This window comes from Podarcis bocagei (assembly GCF_964188305.1).
Source record: "Podarcis bocagei genome assembly, chromosome: 5".
Taxonomy (NCBI): Eukaryota; Metazoa; Chordata; class Lepidosauria; order Squamata; family Lacertidae; genus Podarcis; species Podarcis bocagei.
The window spans coordinates 54,672,643-54,686,424 of record NC_138129.1 but is presented as its reverse complement, the minus strand read 5'-3'; the positions used below and the strand labels follow the sequence as shown (position 1 = coordinate 54,686,424).

The 13,782-nt window shown below is 41.0% G+C and overlaps 1 protein-coding gene and 1 long non-coding RNA gene across 6 annotated transcripts in view; one reads left to right on the top strand and one right to left on the bottom strand.

The window, feature by feature from the left end:
* The window catches only part of LOC308586557, an 86,193-nt gene extending 77,635 nt beyond the window's left edge, over positions 1-8,558 (bottom strand). The window contains exon 1 of the long non-coding RNA XR_014007934.1: positions 8,454-8,558. This is a non-coding gene — a long non-coding RNA (uncharacterized lncRNA). The remainder of the gene's footprint in view (positions 1-8,453) is intronic.
* LOC308586500 (phosphatidylinositol 3-kinase regulatory subunit gamma) overlaps positions 1-13,782 on the top strand; it is a 242,176-nt gene that overhangs the window by 184,961 nt on the left and 43,433 nt on the right. The window contains exons 1-2 of one of the 5 annotated variants that reach the window (XM_081193159.1): positions 8,755-8,855; positions 9,661-9,821. The exons of 3 other annotated variants lie outside the window; for them this stretch is intronic. In XM_081193159.1, coding sequence (XP_081049285.1) covers positions 9,716-9,821 — 106 coding nt within the window. In that variant the 5' untranslated portion in view covers positions 8,755-8,855; positions 9,661-9,715. Of the gene's footprint in view, positions 1-8,754; positions 8,856-9,660; positions 9,822-13,782 lie in introns of those variants that run through there. One more of the 5 variants, XM_081193160.1, reaches the window with a different exon arrangement.

Here is a 13,782-nt window from a genome sequence, read left to right as displayed (position 1 = left end):
TCGGATCAGAGGAAATATTTCCCTCCGAATCAAATTACTCACTTCCAATAGACCCTTTAAGTTGCAAATGGGGTATGCTCCATAATAAATTAAAGGAACATAAAAAGAATCGGGGTTCAGTGATACATTAGCTCTAGGTCTGATGGTCAGCCAGCACAGAGACTGGTTGTTCCTGCACTCTGCTCTCATGCTATCAGGGTTCTGAACAATCCTTGTTCTTCTCATTTTTTTTAGTGTTTCTTTTTAAATGGAGTTTTTCTGCAAACCTAAGATGTCCCCTCAAGGATGCAGGAACTACCATCACCTGACCTCTGTTTCACTGCAACATTGGTTGATACGAGACAGCTGACTTTGCTGTTGTGACAGTCTTGTGCAAGTGATATTGTTCCTTTTAAAGGTGGCCAGTCATCTTTATGTATTATGTTTCCTTTCTGTTGGGAAAGGGGATGGCAGCACTCACCGTTGGAAAAAGAACACTCTGCCACTGCCATCACTTTGCCACACACCAGCCAGCGGCAATTTGGGAGTCTGATAAATTCCAGTGAAACTATGTCAAGGATGGCCACAAATCAAATTAAGTGAACAGGCTTGAAATCATTTAGGCTACTCACTTGATAGGAATATGTCCCATTGAACTCAGTAGGGGTTACTTCTAAGTAGACATGTATAGGATTTGCACTATTAGCACCTGTTTTGACTAAGGGTTTGTTTTCCCATTTCATTTGCCTTTATGAACCATGTGTGGCTGTTTCTCATTTTATTATACAATCTGCAGTCACAAAATATATGGGTACTTCACTATGTAAATACAGTTCTCTCTGTGCTGGGTGGCTAACAGGGCATGGTAACATTTCATTTGAAGCTTGGAGCAGAGTGAATAAGCAAGACTGCCATCTTTATTTAAATCTGCCAAAAGGAAAAAAGGAAGTAATAGAGTCACTCCAAAACTTGGCTATTGCCATTCTGTTGATAAGCCATGACAAAGGCAGGCAGCTATTTCTTCAGAAAAATTACTTGCTTGTGCTCCTCACCACTACCACTGAGAAGACGACCATGGATGGCACTGTTGGGGACTGCAGCTAGAACTGCAGTTGCTGAATGAGAATAAAAAAGAAAGCTTTTTCCACATATCCTTAACAGCTCAGAAATGCAACACAGAGCTTGTTCCCACAGAATCTGCTTCGTCTTCTCCCCCATACTTCCCAGTGTTCCTTTGCAGTGCCACCACTGCAAACAGAAATCTAATACAGTATTGGAAGATCTGGACCATTGTTGCTGTACTGCTTTGAAAATTTCCACTGGGGATGCTTAACAGTCCAGGCTTACTTTCACATTCAGGGTCTGATAGCCATATTTGTACACAGGAAGGAAATTTATCTGAGATCAGATCAGTTTGGTCTGGTCCTGAGGGAATTTTGCTTTCCTTTGTGGCGTGTAAAATGGTTTGTCTCCTTGGTGGGTCAAAGTTAGTGTATATTTACTGCAGCACCACTGTGAATGTAAGGCAGATTGTGCTGGAGTTTTTCAGAGAACAGGAAGGGGGGAAAGTTGAGGAGATCATGACTGGACTGTGTGTGTATGTCTATCAAAGAGATGGTGAATACATTGCATATATGTATACATATTCACACACTCATACTAATGCATAATATCTGCAAACATGTAGGCTGACCAAATTTTGATTAATTGCATAAGGAGATTAATTTTAACATCTCTCTCCAATTTTTCTCACCGGAGTGGTACATGCTCTGATTATTTCCTGCTTGGATTACTGCAGTGCGCTCTACATGGGGCTACCTTTGAAGGTGACTCAGAAACTACAACTAATCCAAAATGCCTGCCGCAACTAATCCAAAATGACTGGTGGCTGGGAGTGGCCACCAAGACCATATAACACCAATCCTAAAGGATTTTCACTAGCTCCCAGTACATTTCTGAGCACACTGAGGTCCACTTCCAAGGGCCTTCTGGCGGTTCCCTCACTCACCCTGTAAGTGAAGTTACAGGGAACCAGGCATAGTGCCTTCTTGGCAGTGGCGCCCCCTCTGTGGAACACCCTCCCATCAGATATCAGGGAGATCAAGAATTAAACAACTTTTAGAAAACATCTGAAGGCTGTTCAGAGAAATTTTTAATGTCTGGCATTTTATTATTTTTTATATTTTTCTGGAAGCCGCCCACAATGGTCAGATGGGTGGGGTATAAATGTTGTTGTTGTTTTGTTGTTGTTGTTGTTGTTGTTGTTGTTGTTGTTCAGTCTCCAGTCTCCATTCAGTGGGAAATGTCACTTCAGCGGGAAATGGACACAAATGAGGAAGGAGAAAGCGGCATTCAATATAAAGATAATGTTTCATTACCCACCACCTCCCCAAGAGGTTAAATGAGCTGCCCACTGAGATCAGCTATCCCAATTCTAGTTCTGAGGTTTTAAATGGGTTTCAGCAGGATAGGACTCAGGGCTATTCAGAGTTGCAGTGTTGAATGAAGCTTGATCGACCTTCCACCTTTGCAAAGTTGCAAAGGGTACAACCCACGTTCTGCAAGCTGTGCCATTTATGCCAAGGAACCCAATCTGGAAATGAAAGGACTTTTGCTCTCTTTTGTGCTCAAGAGAGGCTACACAACCCATATCTTCTCCTATCAAATGTGTACTTCTGCTATGGGCTCTGTCTTGATATTTTTCCACCAGTGCTAGGTGAATTGCAGTCTCCATGGAAGTAGCGATTCACCACATACTCTCTCCCTATATAGCTGTAGAAGCATGTTGGAGCCTAAATCAGGTCGCTGGTTATCACGTTTTCATAGCATTGCCCAAAAGAAACCCAGCAGATTGGCTCAAATGGCTTTTCTGTGTTCAGCATATTCAGCTGGAAGCTCTTCTGGCTTTTTCCAAAACACATGAAAACACCCGGGTCTTTAATATTTAATCCTGCCTCAAAGTACAAATTGTCAAATGCAAGGAAATGAAAGAGAGTTTATAGCAGTTGACAATGTGAACCTTTGTTGCACTGGAGAGCAGGCAGAGTGTTGGTTTCTAAACTTTCTAGTGTTTTAAGATTGTCATCATATCATCACCTTTATTATATGGGACCAAAGATCATGGGACCCATGAAATACTGCTTGGGCTAAGAGGGAATATGGCATGTTTGGGCCGTGTGTAGGACACATGGAGAAAACCCTCTATTAATCTGAAGGTTGTGCAAAGTTATCTGGCCTAGCTATCTAGCTATCTCTGTACAGTATCTATATATAATGGAATTGATGGAGGGGGTTTAATTACAATAAAATAAACTTGGGTATACCTCTCTGCATTTAGTTGCAATTAATACATACAAGTGGGACCTGCAACAAAATCTTGTAGCGTGGAGTGCCCCTTTTCAGAATTCCAGATGCTCTATTCCATCCTCCTCCCACACTCTATTAGTCAAGATTACTTGCCAATAGAGCATGCTCAGTCTGTGGGCTTTTTTGCCACCCTCCCTTAAGTTTTGTTTTTAAATGGGTTTTTTTTTGTACTTCTCAAAACTATTTCTGAGTAGACATGGTTAGGATGACACATGATTCCTACACACACTTACACTGAATGTCAATGTCATTGCATTAAATCGGGGTGGGGAACCTGTCACCCAACAGGAATTGCTGGACTCCACTGGCCATCATTCCTGACCATTGGTCATGTTTGCAGTGGGGCTGGATGGAAGTTGGAGTCAACAAGATCTGGAGGAAACCTCCCCCCCCCCCCAGTGTCTCATAATATTCTTCTGGGATTCACTGTTTCTGTTAGAGGGTATTGAACAGAAACATACTGAAATAATTTCTAATATTTTTTATTTAAAATGTTAAAAGAAAGGGGGCATATATTCCTATCATAGATTAATCAGAGAGTGAATATGGATATAAAATTAATTTATCTAGAGTGAATTACTTGAATGAAAGCTACGCTTTTATACAGCGCTCTCTCTCCCTCAAGGAATCTGGTTACTGTAGCAGCAGCTTTCTTTCAATTACTTCCTACAGAGATTATTCAAGCAGCAGCAGTAAACTTAAAAATCTCTATTGCCATACTTCTGTAAAGTGAATGTAGGCTTCTAATTATTCAACACCATTTTATTCATTTTTAGTGTTCACCAAAACCCCCATCAGCAGGGGGATTGGTTAACTGGCACAAATATTGTATCATCTGAATGTATAATATGTGTTGCTATGGATGGAGAAATTATCAGTTGCTTGGTTTTCAGAGCAATGAAAAACACCTTTAAAAGAAGAAAAGCAGTCTTTTTCAATCCTGCTTCCAATGTTACATTTGAAGCTGTGGTTTAATTAAGCTCTGTGTCTCAAAATGTGTGCTGAGTTCACGGAGGAAGGGTTACATCATGAACATTCATCAAAACTGTGAAAGTTGTGAAGAGAATCAGTGACATTTTACAGGCAGAAATAGATAGTCTTTTTCCGTGAAATAGATAGGTATATAACAATTCTGATGTCAAATTTGTGTGTAACTTCAAGCATCTATGAGCTCCCCCACATCACCATTTGACATCAAATTAATTCCACCCATCACCATTCAAGTAAATGTGTCCTTCCAAGCCATGCTCCTGTGACCCTGCCATTGTTTTAAAATTTCTAGAAGACTCTTGCTTTCTTTACTTAAAGAGATACTCCTTTTCTCTCAAAAGCTGAACTTTGTTGAGGCCTATCTATTACACTGACTAAAGGTAGTTTCAAACATCTCGTTGAAAAATGATTGCAAAGTGCTGTTTCTAGTTTTCTTGGCTTGCAGCCTGACTACAGCATCACATTACCTCTGGTTTTGGGTCAGCTGCAACAAGTACAGTAGTGCTGCATAAGCTGCAAATTGCCCTGAGCCTACTTCCTCAGAATCAAGCTATATTGAACTCAGGGGGACTTACTTTGGTGTAAAAAGACTCAGCATCTGGTTATGAGGAAGCACAACAATGTAATTTAAAGGTGTGTGTGAGAGACTGCAATTCTTGACTTTCTAAGAAATCATCCATCCCAGAGAATGCAGTAAGCTTTACTTCTGACTGAGCATGACTAGGATCATGCTGACAGTCACTGGAGTAAATCTCAGTTCATATCATCTGGACCTGTATAATAGATACTTAAGACAGAGGCAGGTAACTTGTGGCCCTCCAGATGTTGCCCCCCAACTCTGTAGCCAATGGTCAGGTATAATGGGAGTTGTTGTAGTCAAGCATCTGCAAGGGCAAAGGTTAGCTATTCCTGATTTAGATGCAGCATAAAGTACAGTCTCTGCTCCCTTTTAATATTTGTTTCCCAGTTTCTGAAGGTTGCTCTAATTACCTCACTATCTGTACAATTGACAGACGCTATTTCTCAGCTGTGGCCAGGTATCTCTTTAGATCTGACGTTCATTCAAAAGGAGTGATTAAATAGGAACATGTAGTTATAAAGTGCCTTAAGAGTATCTGACTAGAACTTAACTCATTATTACTATTATTTGTAAAGTCACTCGAAATCTTTTGAGTTGTACGTTGAAGTGTTAAGTTCCAGCTCGCTTCCATCTCTCAAAACAGCTGGAAAGGGCACCGGGGTTACTGGGCTGAACGCCAAAGCAAGGAAGCAAAGCGGGTGAGGGAGCAGAGCAGCGGACGTTGTGTGCAGTTTTATCCACGGTGCGTTTGAAACCATAGCTCTCCTTACTGCTGCGTGTTGCCTCTCAATTATTTTCGAATATTCTGTATGGGACGGCTAGATCTTGAGACATCTTCAGCCGACCCAGGAGGTGCCCAGATTTCATCGGTGGCATTCGTAATGCATCACTTGTGTCTATTGTTCATGTGAGTAGTAAAACACCATTTAGCGAAAGGAAGAAGCGGGGGGGGGGGTGGAGTCTGATGGGGAAGAACGGAGGTGGGCACTGCAAGCTCTTTCATTCTCCACTCCAGCTCCCCCCTCCCTTTACCCTCTTTTCTTTGTCCCGCTTAGTAACTGGGGCTCCCAGCCAATCGCCATCCGGCCGGCTGGATTTCTTTCCTTCCTATTGGGTAGTTCTGCCGAGGGCCGTTCAGCCAATCCTCAAGCTCGATGCTTCCTCTCAGACAAAAGACAAGCAAAGCGGCTCTCGCAAACTGGGCTAACTAATCCGCGTTCTCCTCCCCACCCCCGCCTCTTTCTACCCGCCTGCCGAGCTGGCGTGTATACTGGCAGCAAGCCAAAGACGTAATATGCGACTTCTTGCCTTAAATAAGGAGAGGAAAGGTAGAATTGTATGCCTATATTTTACACTGGCAACAAATAACACTTCTGCAGCTATCCTAATCAAAGCACTCAGGACCTCTCGTGCCACAAAGTTCAGAAACATACCTAGACCATTTATTTGTCTTGTCACTTTGTCACCTGCTTCAATAACTTGCCTTCATTTGTGGCAGCGTAAAGAAGCTCAGCCTTTGAACAAAATACGCAAACTCCTGTTCCCAAAACTCTAAACCAGTTACGGTAGTTCTGTCTTTGAAGACAGAGACATTGAAGAATATCCTAAAATTACTTCACCATTTTCACATGTGCAAAACTTAAGCTGACTCATCAAGATAACATGGGTAGCTCCAAGCACAAAGCATGTTTTAACTAGGAAAGTGAATGTAATGGTCTTGTCTATTTATTAAACCTCAGTTTGTAATTAAAAACAATGGTTGCTAGATCGAGGCAGTGGCTTCTCCACAGATGAGAAATCAGGGAATGATTGGCTATAGCTTCCCCAATATATGTACACAACATGAACATGCAGCAATAAGGAATGTGTGCAGTCATCAGATATGGTAGTGTACAGTTTTTTCCAATATGATATCCCTAAGGACAACAAACAATGTTGTATGGCTAGGATATTTAATCACAAATATAATTGTGAATTACCATTCACATAGGTAGATGCTGCTTAAAACCAAGTTTTCTCTGAGAGTATTCATTGATTCCACATGTGCATAGTATATTACAAACATTTGGAACCAGATTATCTAGACTATCCTGAATATTATGGGATAACTTCTTCAAAATGTTAAGGACTGTGTGAACACCAGTTTCTGTGAATAACTATCACACATGAACATGTTAGATTTTGAATACTGTAGTTAGAGAGGTGGGAGCAGAAACAGTACTGCAGCCTAGCATTTTACAATCAGTATTTGGCAAGGTTGGGCAACAGACCCAGGTTGTTTCAGACTTCACACGTAAGACCTGATCCTAACTAGACAGGTTAAAACATACATGTTAAAAGTATTAGATGAGCAGCTAATTCTACGGGAGTCATTGTCTCACATGTCCTGCCAACAAACTACACAACATGAATTTTACAATAACAGTTCCTCCATCATGAAATGCATATAAAATAACATTGATTAAGCACTCTTCCAAATATTACATCACACCGAGGCACAAACACCGCATCACCCACAATCTGCCACATACATAAATCTGGCTGCAGTCCTATGACTTCATACTTGGAGAAGTAAGCCCCTGTGACTCCTAAATAAACATGGCCACAATTGAATTGCATGGTCACAAACTTTCAGGCAGTTGCCCATAATTAGCCACACCACATTATATGCACCATGCCAATATGATTAAACACTTCCCATGCACTCAGTCACAGATGTTGTAATATTCACCTATAGAAATTTCACTGAGTTTAATAGACTGACTGGAGCATATTGCTTCTTATGCATGTAACAAATGTACACAACCAACCAGAATTAGATGTGCCTAGCCAATGCTATGTAGAAGGCACAGATAAGCTGGGCTTGGTACAGTTTCTCTCTCTCTCTCTCTCTCTCTCTCTCTCTCTCACACACACACACACACACACACACTCCAGACTATTTTCAGGGTTCCCTCCCCCAGTACATGCAGCACCCTACATTTCTGCTCCCTTTGCTTCCAGTAGCCACCCCAATTCATGCACATGTGGAAGAATTTGCTGTGCAGGACCAAGAATGCATGCTTCCATTCAAATTAAGTTTTTAGAATGTATTAGATACTAAAACAGTTATGACTCTTATATCCAAGCTGGCCATTTCACATCCCCACAAGTTCAACCATCGTATATGTGCCCACTCACTGCTCTCCATAAACCAGATCATGTACACATGACTGGAGTCTCCACATCCCACCCAATTTGGAGTAATCCCATTGGAGACACTGGAACTGCTCTGTAGTTGATGGGCTGCTGATTATGGCTTCAGTTATGTTCATACACACTTAGCATATTATATGGCTGCACATCAGCACAGTAAAACACCATGCACACATTAAGTCAGACGGTGTCAGTTTCACACGCATCACGCATTAAAATATATAGTCCCTTCGCACAACACAACCGCATTATCCACAAACGTTCATCGTCCCAGTGCAAGCAAATCCAAATATGGACCATACCAACAAAAAATGTAGGAAGTATGTGGTCAACGGTAACATACCGCTTACTCTCCTGTGCGTTAACCCATGTCAGTCAGCAAGTAAGCACATACTTTCTTGTGCATCGTCTCCTGTGTGCCGTTAGGGAGGGAAAGGGGGATATAGACGGGGCGGGGGGAGTCGATCCTATCTCTGAATGGTCTCTGATGCTGGCGATTTACCTCTGTGCACCGGGGTCTACATTCACAGGGTGCAGGCGAGCGATTGGGCGGCCGGGGGGGCACCTATCCATCTTTTGCTGCTCCAGCGGGAGGCTATCTCCCTCATATCGCTACGCTGCCCACCCCACCCCACCCTCTGCTACTTTCAGTATGTGTGTGGACTCTTAGAAGAGAGGTGGAGGTAAAGTTGGAAGCAGAGTCTCCCCGGCTCCCGGCTTCGGTTTCTTCGCACGTCCAGACTACGTAGGTGAAATACCCTTTCAGCGCAAGCATGAAAGGGTTAACCGAAGTGGGGGCGGGGTTCTTCCCCCCCCCCGCGCTCTGCCCCTCACCCACTTCTCTCCCCCCCTTCGGGTAGGCGGAGCTTCATCCCCGGCATAGAGGCGGTTGGCGGCGGTTGGGGCCTCCTCAGAGCCTCTTTAAAATGAATCCGAGTGGGGTTGGGAATAGCCGAGCACCAGAAAGCGCGCGGGGGCCGACGCTGGGCTTGTGCGCGGCGGGAAGCGGGTCGGGAGCTGCTGCTGCTGTTGCTGCTGCTGCTTGCAGCAGTGAGCGCTGGGCTTCGAGGGGGGCAGCGGTGCTGCTGGACTGGCGGCGCTGGGCTTTGCCCTGAGGCGACAGAGAGAAGGGAGACGTTCCCCTTCACTGGCGCACACTCGCTTTGGGGGAAGAGCAGAAGGATTGTTAATATTTTAATATTTTTTTTAGAGAGAGAGCGACATTCAGTTTCCTCAAACTTTTCTTTTTAACCAACACAAAACAAAACAAAAATTCTCCTTCTGCCTCCACGCACACGCTTTTGTTTTTGCATATTTCGACTAAGTGGCTTCTTTCCACCCTCAGTATCCTCGAAGCAAGGAGGGAATTAAAAAAAAAGAGAACATTTCTTTTGGTTCCTCTCGCTTCCTGAGAGGGGAGTGGTTTTCCTGAAGAGGAAGCCATCGAGTTATTCTTAAATAAAGTTTCACTCCCACTCACCCCCTTTTTTTGTACGTGCTATGGGCGGTTAAGCTTTATTTTGTGGTGTGCTGTTCTATTTATTTAAAAGAAACGAAGCTCACAAAGAGGGATCCCACAGATCGCCCATCTGCCTGTTTGTCACAATGTACAATACAGTGTGGGATATGGATCGCGATGACACGGACTGGAGGGAGGTGATGATGCCATATTCAACTGAGCTGATATTTTATATTGAAATGGACCCACCAGGTAAGAAGCAACACCTACTTGGTTAAAAAAAAAGTTTAATTGTGTTTAGGTTTACAATCGTAGTGGTTCTTAAGTGTCGGGCATCTGTATTAAAAGTTTATTGTTCTTCCCTCCAATGGGACAGGCTTTGGTTCTTCTCTCATTTTCTCTCCTGGAGAAGCAAAGAACAGTACTTGGAGGGGTGTAAACTTTTGCTCTTACTGTGTTCCGCTGTGCCCATTAAGCGAGTCGTTTTCATAAGGCTCGTTTTTGTTAAGAATCGAGAGCTACCTGCTATTAGGCTGCAGAATCCAGAACACACGTTTTCCTTTCCCTTTGCTCCTATTGTAAGTTCTTTGTAACGTGTATCTGTATTCGTAATCTCACCTAAACTCATCTATTTAAAAATGTTATCTTCTCTATCACTTTCTGACACTAAATGTTTGGTTAATGTTTTTGGTCCTGATGTTTTTGAACTGATTCTTTTAGCTTTTGATTCTATGTTGGCTTCTGTAAGAAAACTTGCAGCCCAGTCCTTTGCTTGTGTGCTCAGGAATAAAATTACACAGATTTCATTTCAGCTTCCTATCATAATAAGCATGCATAGGATTGTAGCTTAAGTACTATGCATTATTTCCAGTGCTGAGAGGTATTGTCCCTACTTCGTTCTGGCGTAGGACTTCTTTTGTTTCTGGAGAGGAATGAGATGTGAGAAGAGCCAGAAGTTAGGTGAATCAGAAAAGGAAGCTGGATCCATTTGACATCACTCCTAGTGAAATTATAGTGGTTGGTGTTTGAAATTGCTGCAGGCTTGTGATTCTTAAAACCATGCTGGTGATGGTTTTAATAAGGAAAAAAGCTACATTACATTTTGGTTAAATTTAATTTGAGATTGTTGTGAGGTGTGTTGTTTTTTTATGAAGTTCGGAAAATACACTCCCTTCCATTACTTCAGAGTTCTGGTTGTCATGCATATATGTGATTCTTTGTGACCTAAGGTGTTTAGGCTGTACCAGCTGAATAATAGAAGTAAAAGTAACCTCAGAGATAATCCAGCTCAGCCAGATACAATAGCATGGTTTCTTGGACTTTATCCACACCAATGATGCTCATTCATGCTTCTCTTAAATCTCCAGAGTGTTCCATAACTTCTTAAGAAAAATTATCCAAGAGTCTTGTCGCATTTGAAATACTAACAAATTTATTATGGCATAAGCTTTCATGGACTCAGGCATACTTTGTCAGCTTGAGTTCACAAAAGCTTATGCCATAATAAATCTGTTAGTAAGGTGCCACAAGATTATTTTGCAAGAGACTAATATGGCTACTCCTCTGGAAATTCTTCAGAAAACTTATTGCTGAATGCATATTGATATTGGCAGCTTCAAACATCAACCAGAAGTCTGTGAAACTGCAGTTTAAATACTTTTTTTTAAAGTTCAGTCCTATCTCTTGGTGCATGTAGCAACCATTCTCTGTTTCCTTTATGATAGCAGTTTTCAATAATCCAGAGAACTATCTTATTTCCTCTTAGGCTGCAATCTTCTACTCACTTACCTGGAAGTAAATCACATTGAACTCAATAGGACTTACTCCCAAGTAGGGAAAGGATTGAACTGTATAATCTCTAAGCAAAACATGTCCAGTTTTTTGGGGGGTTTTTTTAGTACCTCCTGTGTTGTCATGACCTTCTAATGGCTATCATATTTGTTTTCTGAATTGCTGAAGCATAAGTTAAATTAAAAGTTGGTAATGAAAACTGTGAACATTTCCTGTGAGGAAGACTGAAATCTGATCAGGGCTATATGCACAACAGAGAAAAAAAGAAAATTCTGTACTTTGAATAAACTATGCAAATGAAGCAAACTGGTATAGGTCTACTTTGCATAGTTGTGAGCCCAACACTAAGGCTTTCAAGGATTTATAATGTTTGCTAAAGAGAGAGAACATAGAAGCTGGGGATGGAGGGTGACATTAAAATTAGTAATAAGACGATAGTAGGAACATGATAAGGTTAATAATACAGTAGTTATACAGTAGTTATAAGGAGGGGAGCATATGCAAAGCATTAGACCTCTCCTCATATCCATTCAGATTTCTGATGCTTCATCAGACAGTTAAACTTTTTATCAACCACCATGAAAGCTGGGAACTTGATCTGGTGTAAAAAAAAATTAAAACTGACCTTCTCTGCGGATCTGATGTATGTATAAAATAGCATGCAGTCCTTAATACATAGTTATTTGTACTTTTATGATTTGGTTAGCTAGCTGAAATAAATAAATAAATAAATAAATAAAGTATGTATGTATATGATCACGTGTGCATACCTATCTCATTTTAAGCTTTTTAACTTGTAGAATATATTTTAAATTCTATTTTTCTTACACATTTCTGTTGTCAGTATCTGTTTAGGTATATCTGTTCCATGTAGCCTTTTAAATTTTGAGTTGTTTTTGGATTGTATTCAGGAGAATGCTACAGTAGATACTGGCCATCCTATTCCAATAGATTGAATTACATTAGATACATTTATCAAAGAATATTTGTGGGATGTGGGACCCCAGAATTTTCCATTCTTGTTCATTATGTTCCACAGTATTTCCAGGAAAAGTGCTTATAGGTTATGTTGGAATGCTTTCTCTAAGACTTCAAGTATGTCTCTTGACCCTACCAGGAACTCTACACCCTGTATTTGAAAACCATTGGAGTTCACTCAATTTTTAAAGAGACTTTCCTAGGTAGTATAGTGCAGGCAAATTCACAAATATGGAAGGAAGACCTTCATGACTCTTACCTCACCACAAACTTTCAGAGTGCTTAGATGTGAGAGAGATATCAGAAGCAAGTGTAAGGAAAGAAAAACGGTTCAGAAGTGATAAGTCTGGCTGTTGCTAAAAATTGAATTTTCATATGTAAAGAATGCCAATGCAATAAATCTTGTCAATTTAATATCCAAACTAGATGAACATTGTTTCATTTTCACCAAAATGTTTATTATAATAGTTGTCATTATTGAGTTCCTTTACAGAACAACCATGTTAATGCAGTATAGCACTGAATTGATGCAGGCCTCCTAATAGCTGTTTCCAGGATTTTGTTTGAATAACTTTTGGGGTGTTTGAGTAACCTACTACATCTAGTGTTGATCAAGTATCTCCATTCACTTCGGTAGCCTGCTACTAGCATAAATGATTTAAGAATAATAGTCTAGATTGCTGCTAGTTTACTAAATCATAGTTTTTTGTAGTGCAATTTATGGGTGTCAGTCTTAGTCTTCAGTTGTCTAAATATTTCATATTGATAGATTAAAAGCATAGTTGGCTTGGCAGGTGGGTGAAATCTGCATGTCTTCCTCATGAGGGACTTGGATCTGGAAGTAACGATATTAAGCAACGGGCAAGCATTTAGTGGAATAGGTTTGTTTTTCTTATGATGGTCAAAAGCCAGATTTCTACAATATGCTTTTTAAATTATTAAATATATGTAGCTAAATCTTACAATGAAAATAAAAAATAGAATGGGAAGATAATTTTTACCCCATTATGACTCATTTAGACATAATTGAAAATTGTATATGGGTACTTTACCAATGAGCTCTTACACTTATCAGAGTATATTTAAATAGAGGTACATACCATGGTTTCTCTGGAAAGCTCGTGTACATACTGAGGGCTCTTTCTTTCTTTCTCTCTCTCTCTCTCTCTCTCTCTCTCTCTGTATGTATATATTTGTAGGAGCATAGGAAGCTGCTTTATATCAAGTAAGGCCACTGGTCAGTCTTGCTCAGAATTGTCTACCAGTGACTGGCAACAGCTCTCCAGGGTTTCAGTCCGGAGGCTTTCCTAGCTTTGTCTGGAGATGCCAGGTTTAAACCCAGGCCCTTTTGAATGCAAAGTGTGTATTCTGAGGTACAGTCTTCATGTATGATAAAGGGAAGCTACCTAAATTGTCAAGAATATCTCCTCTTGCTCTGCTAGCA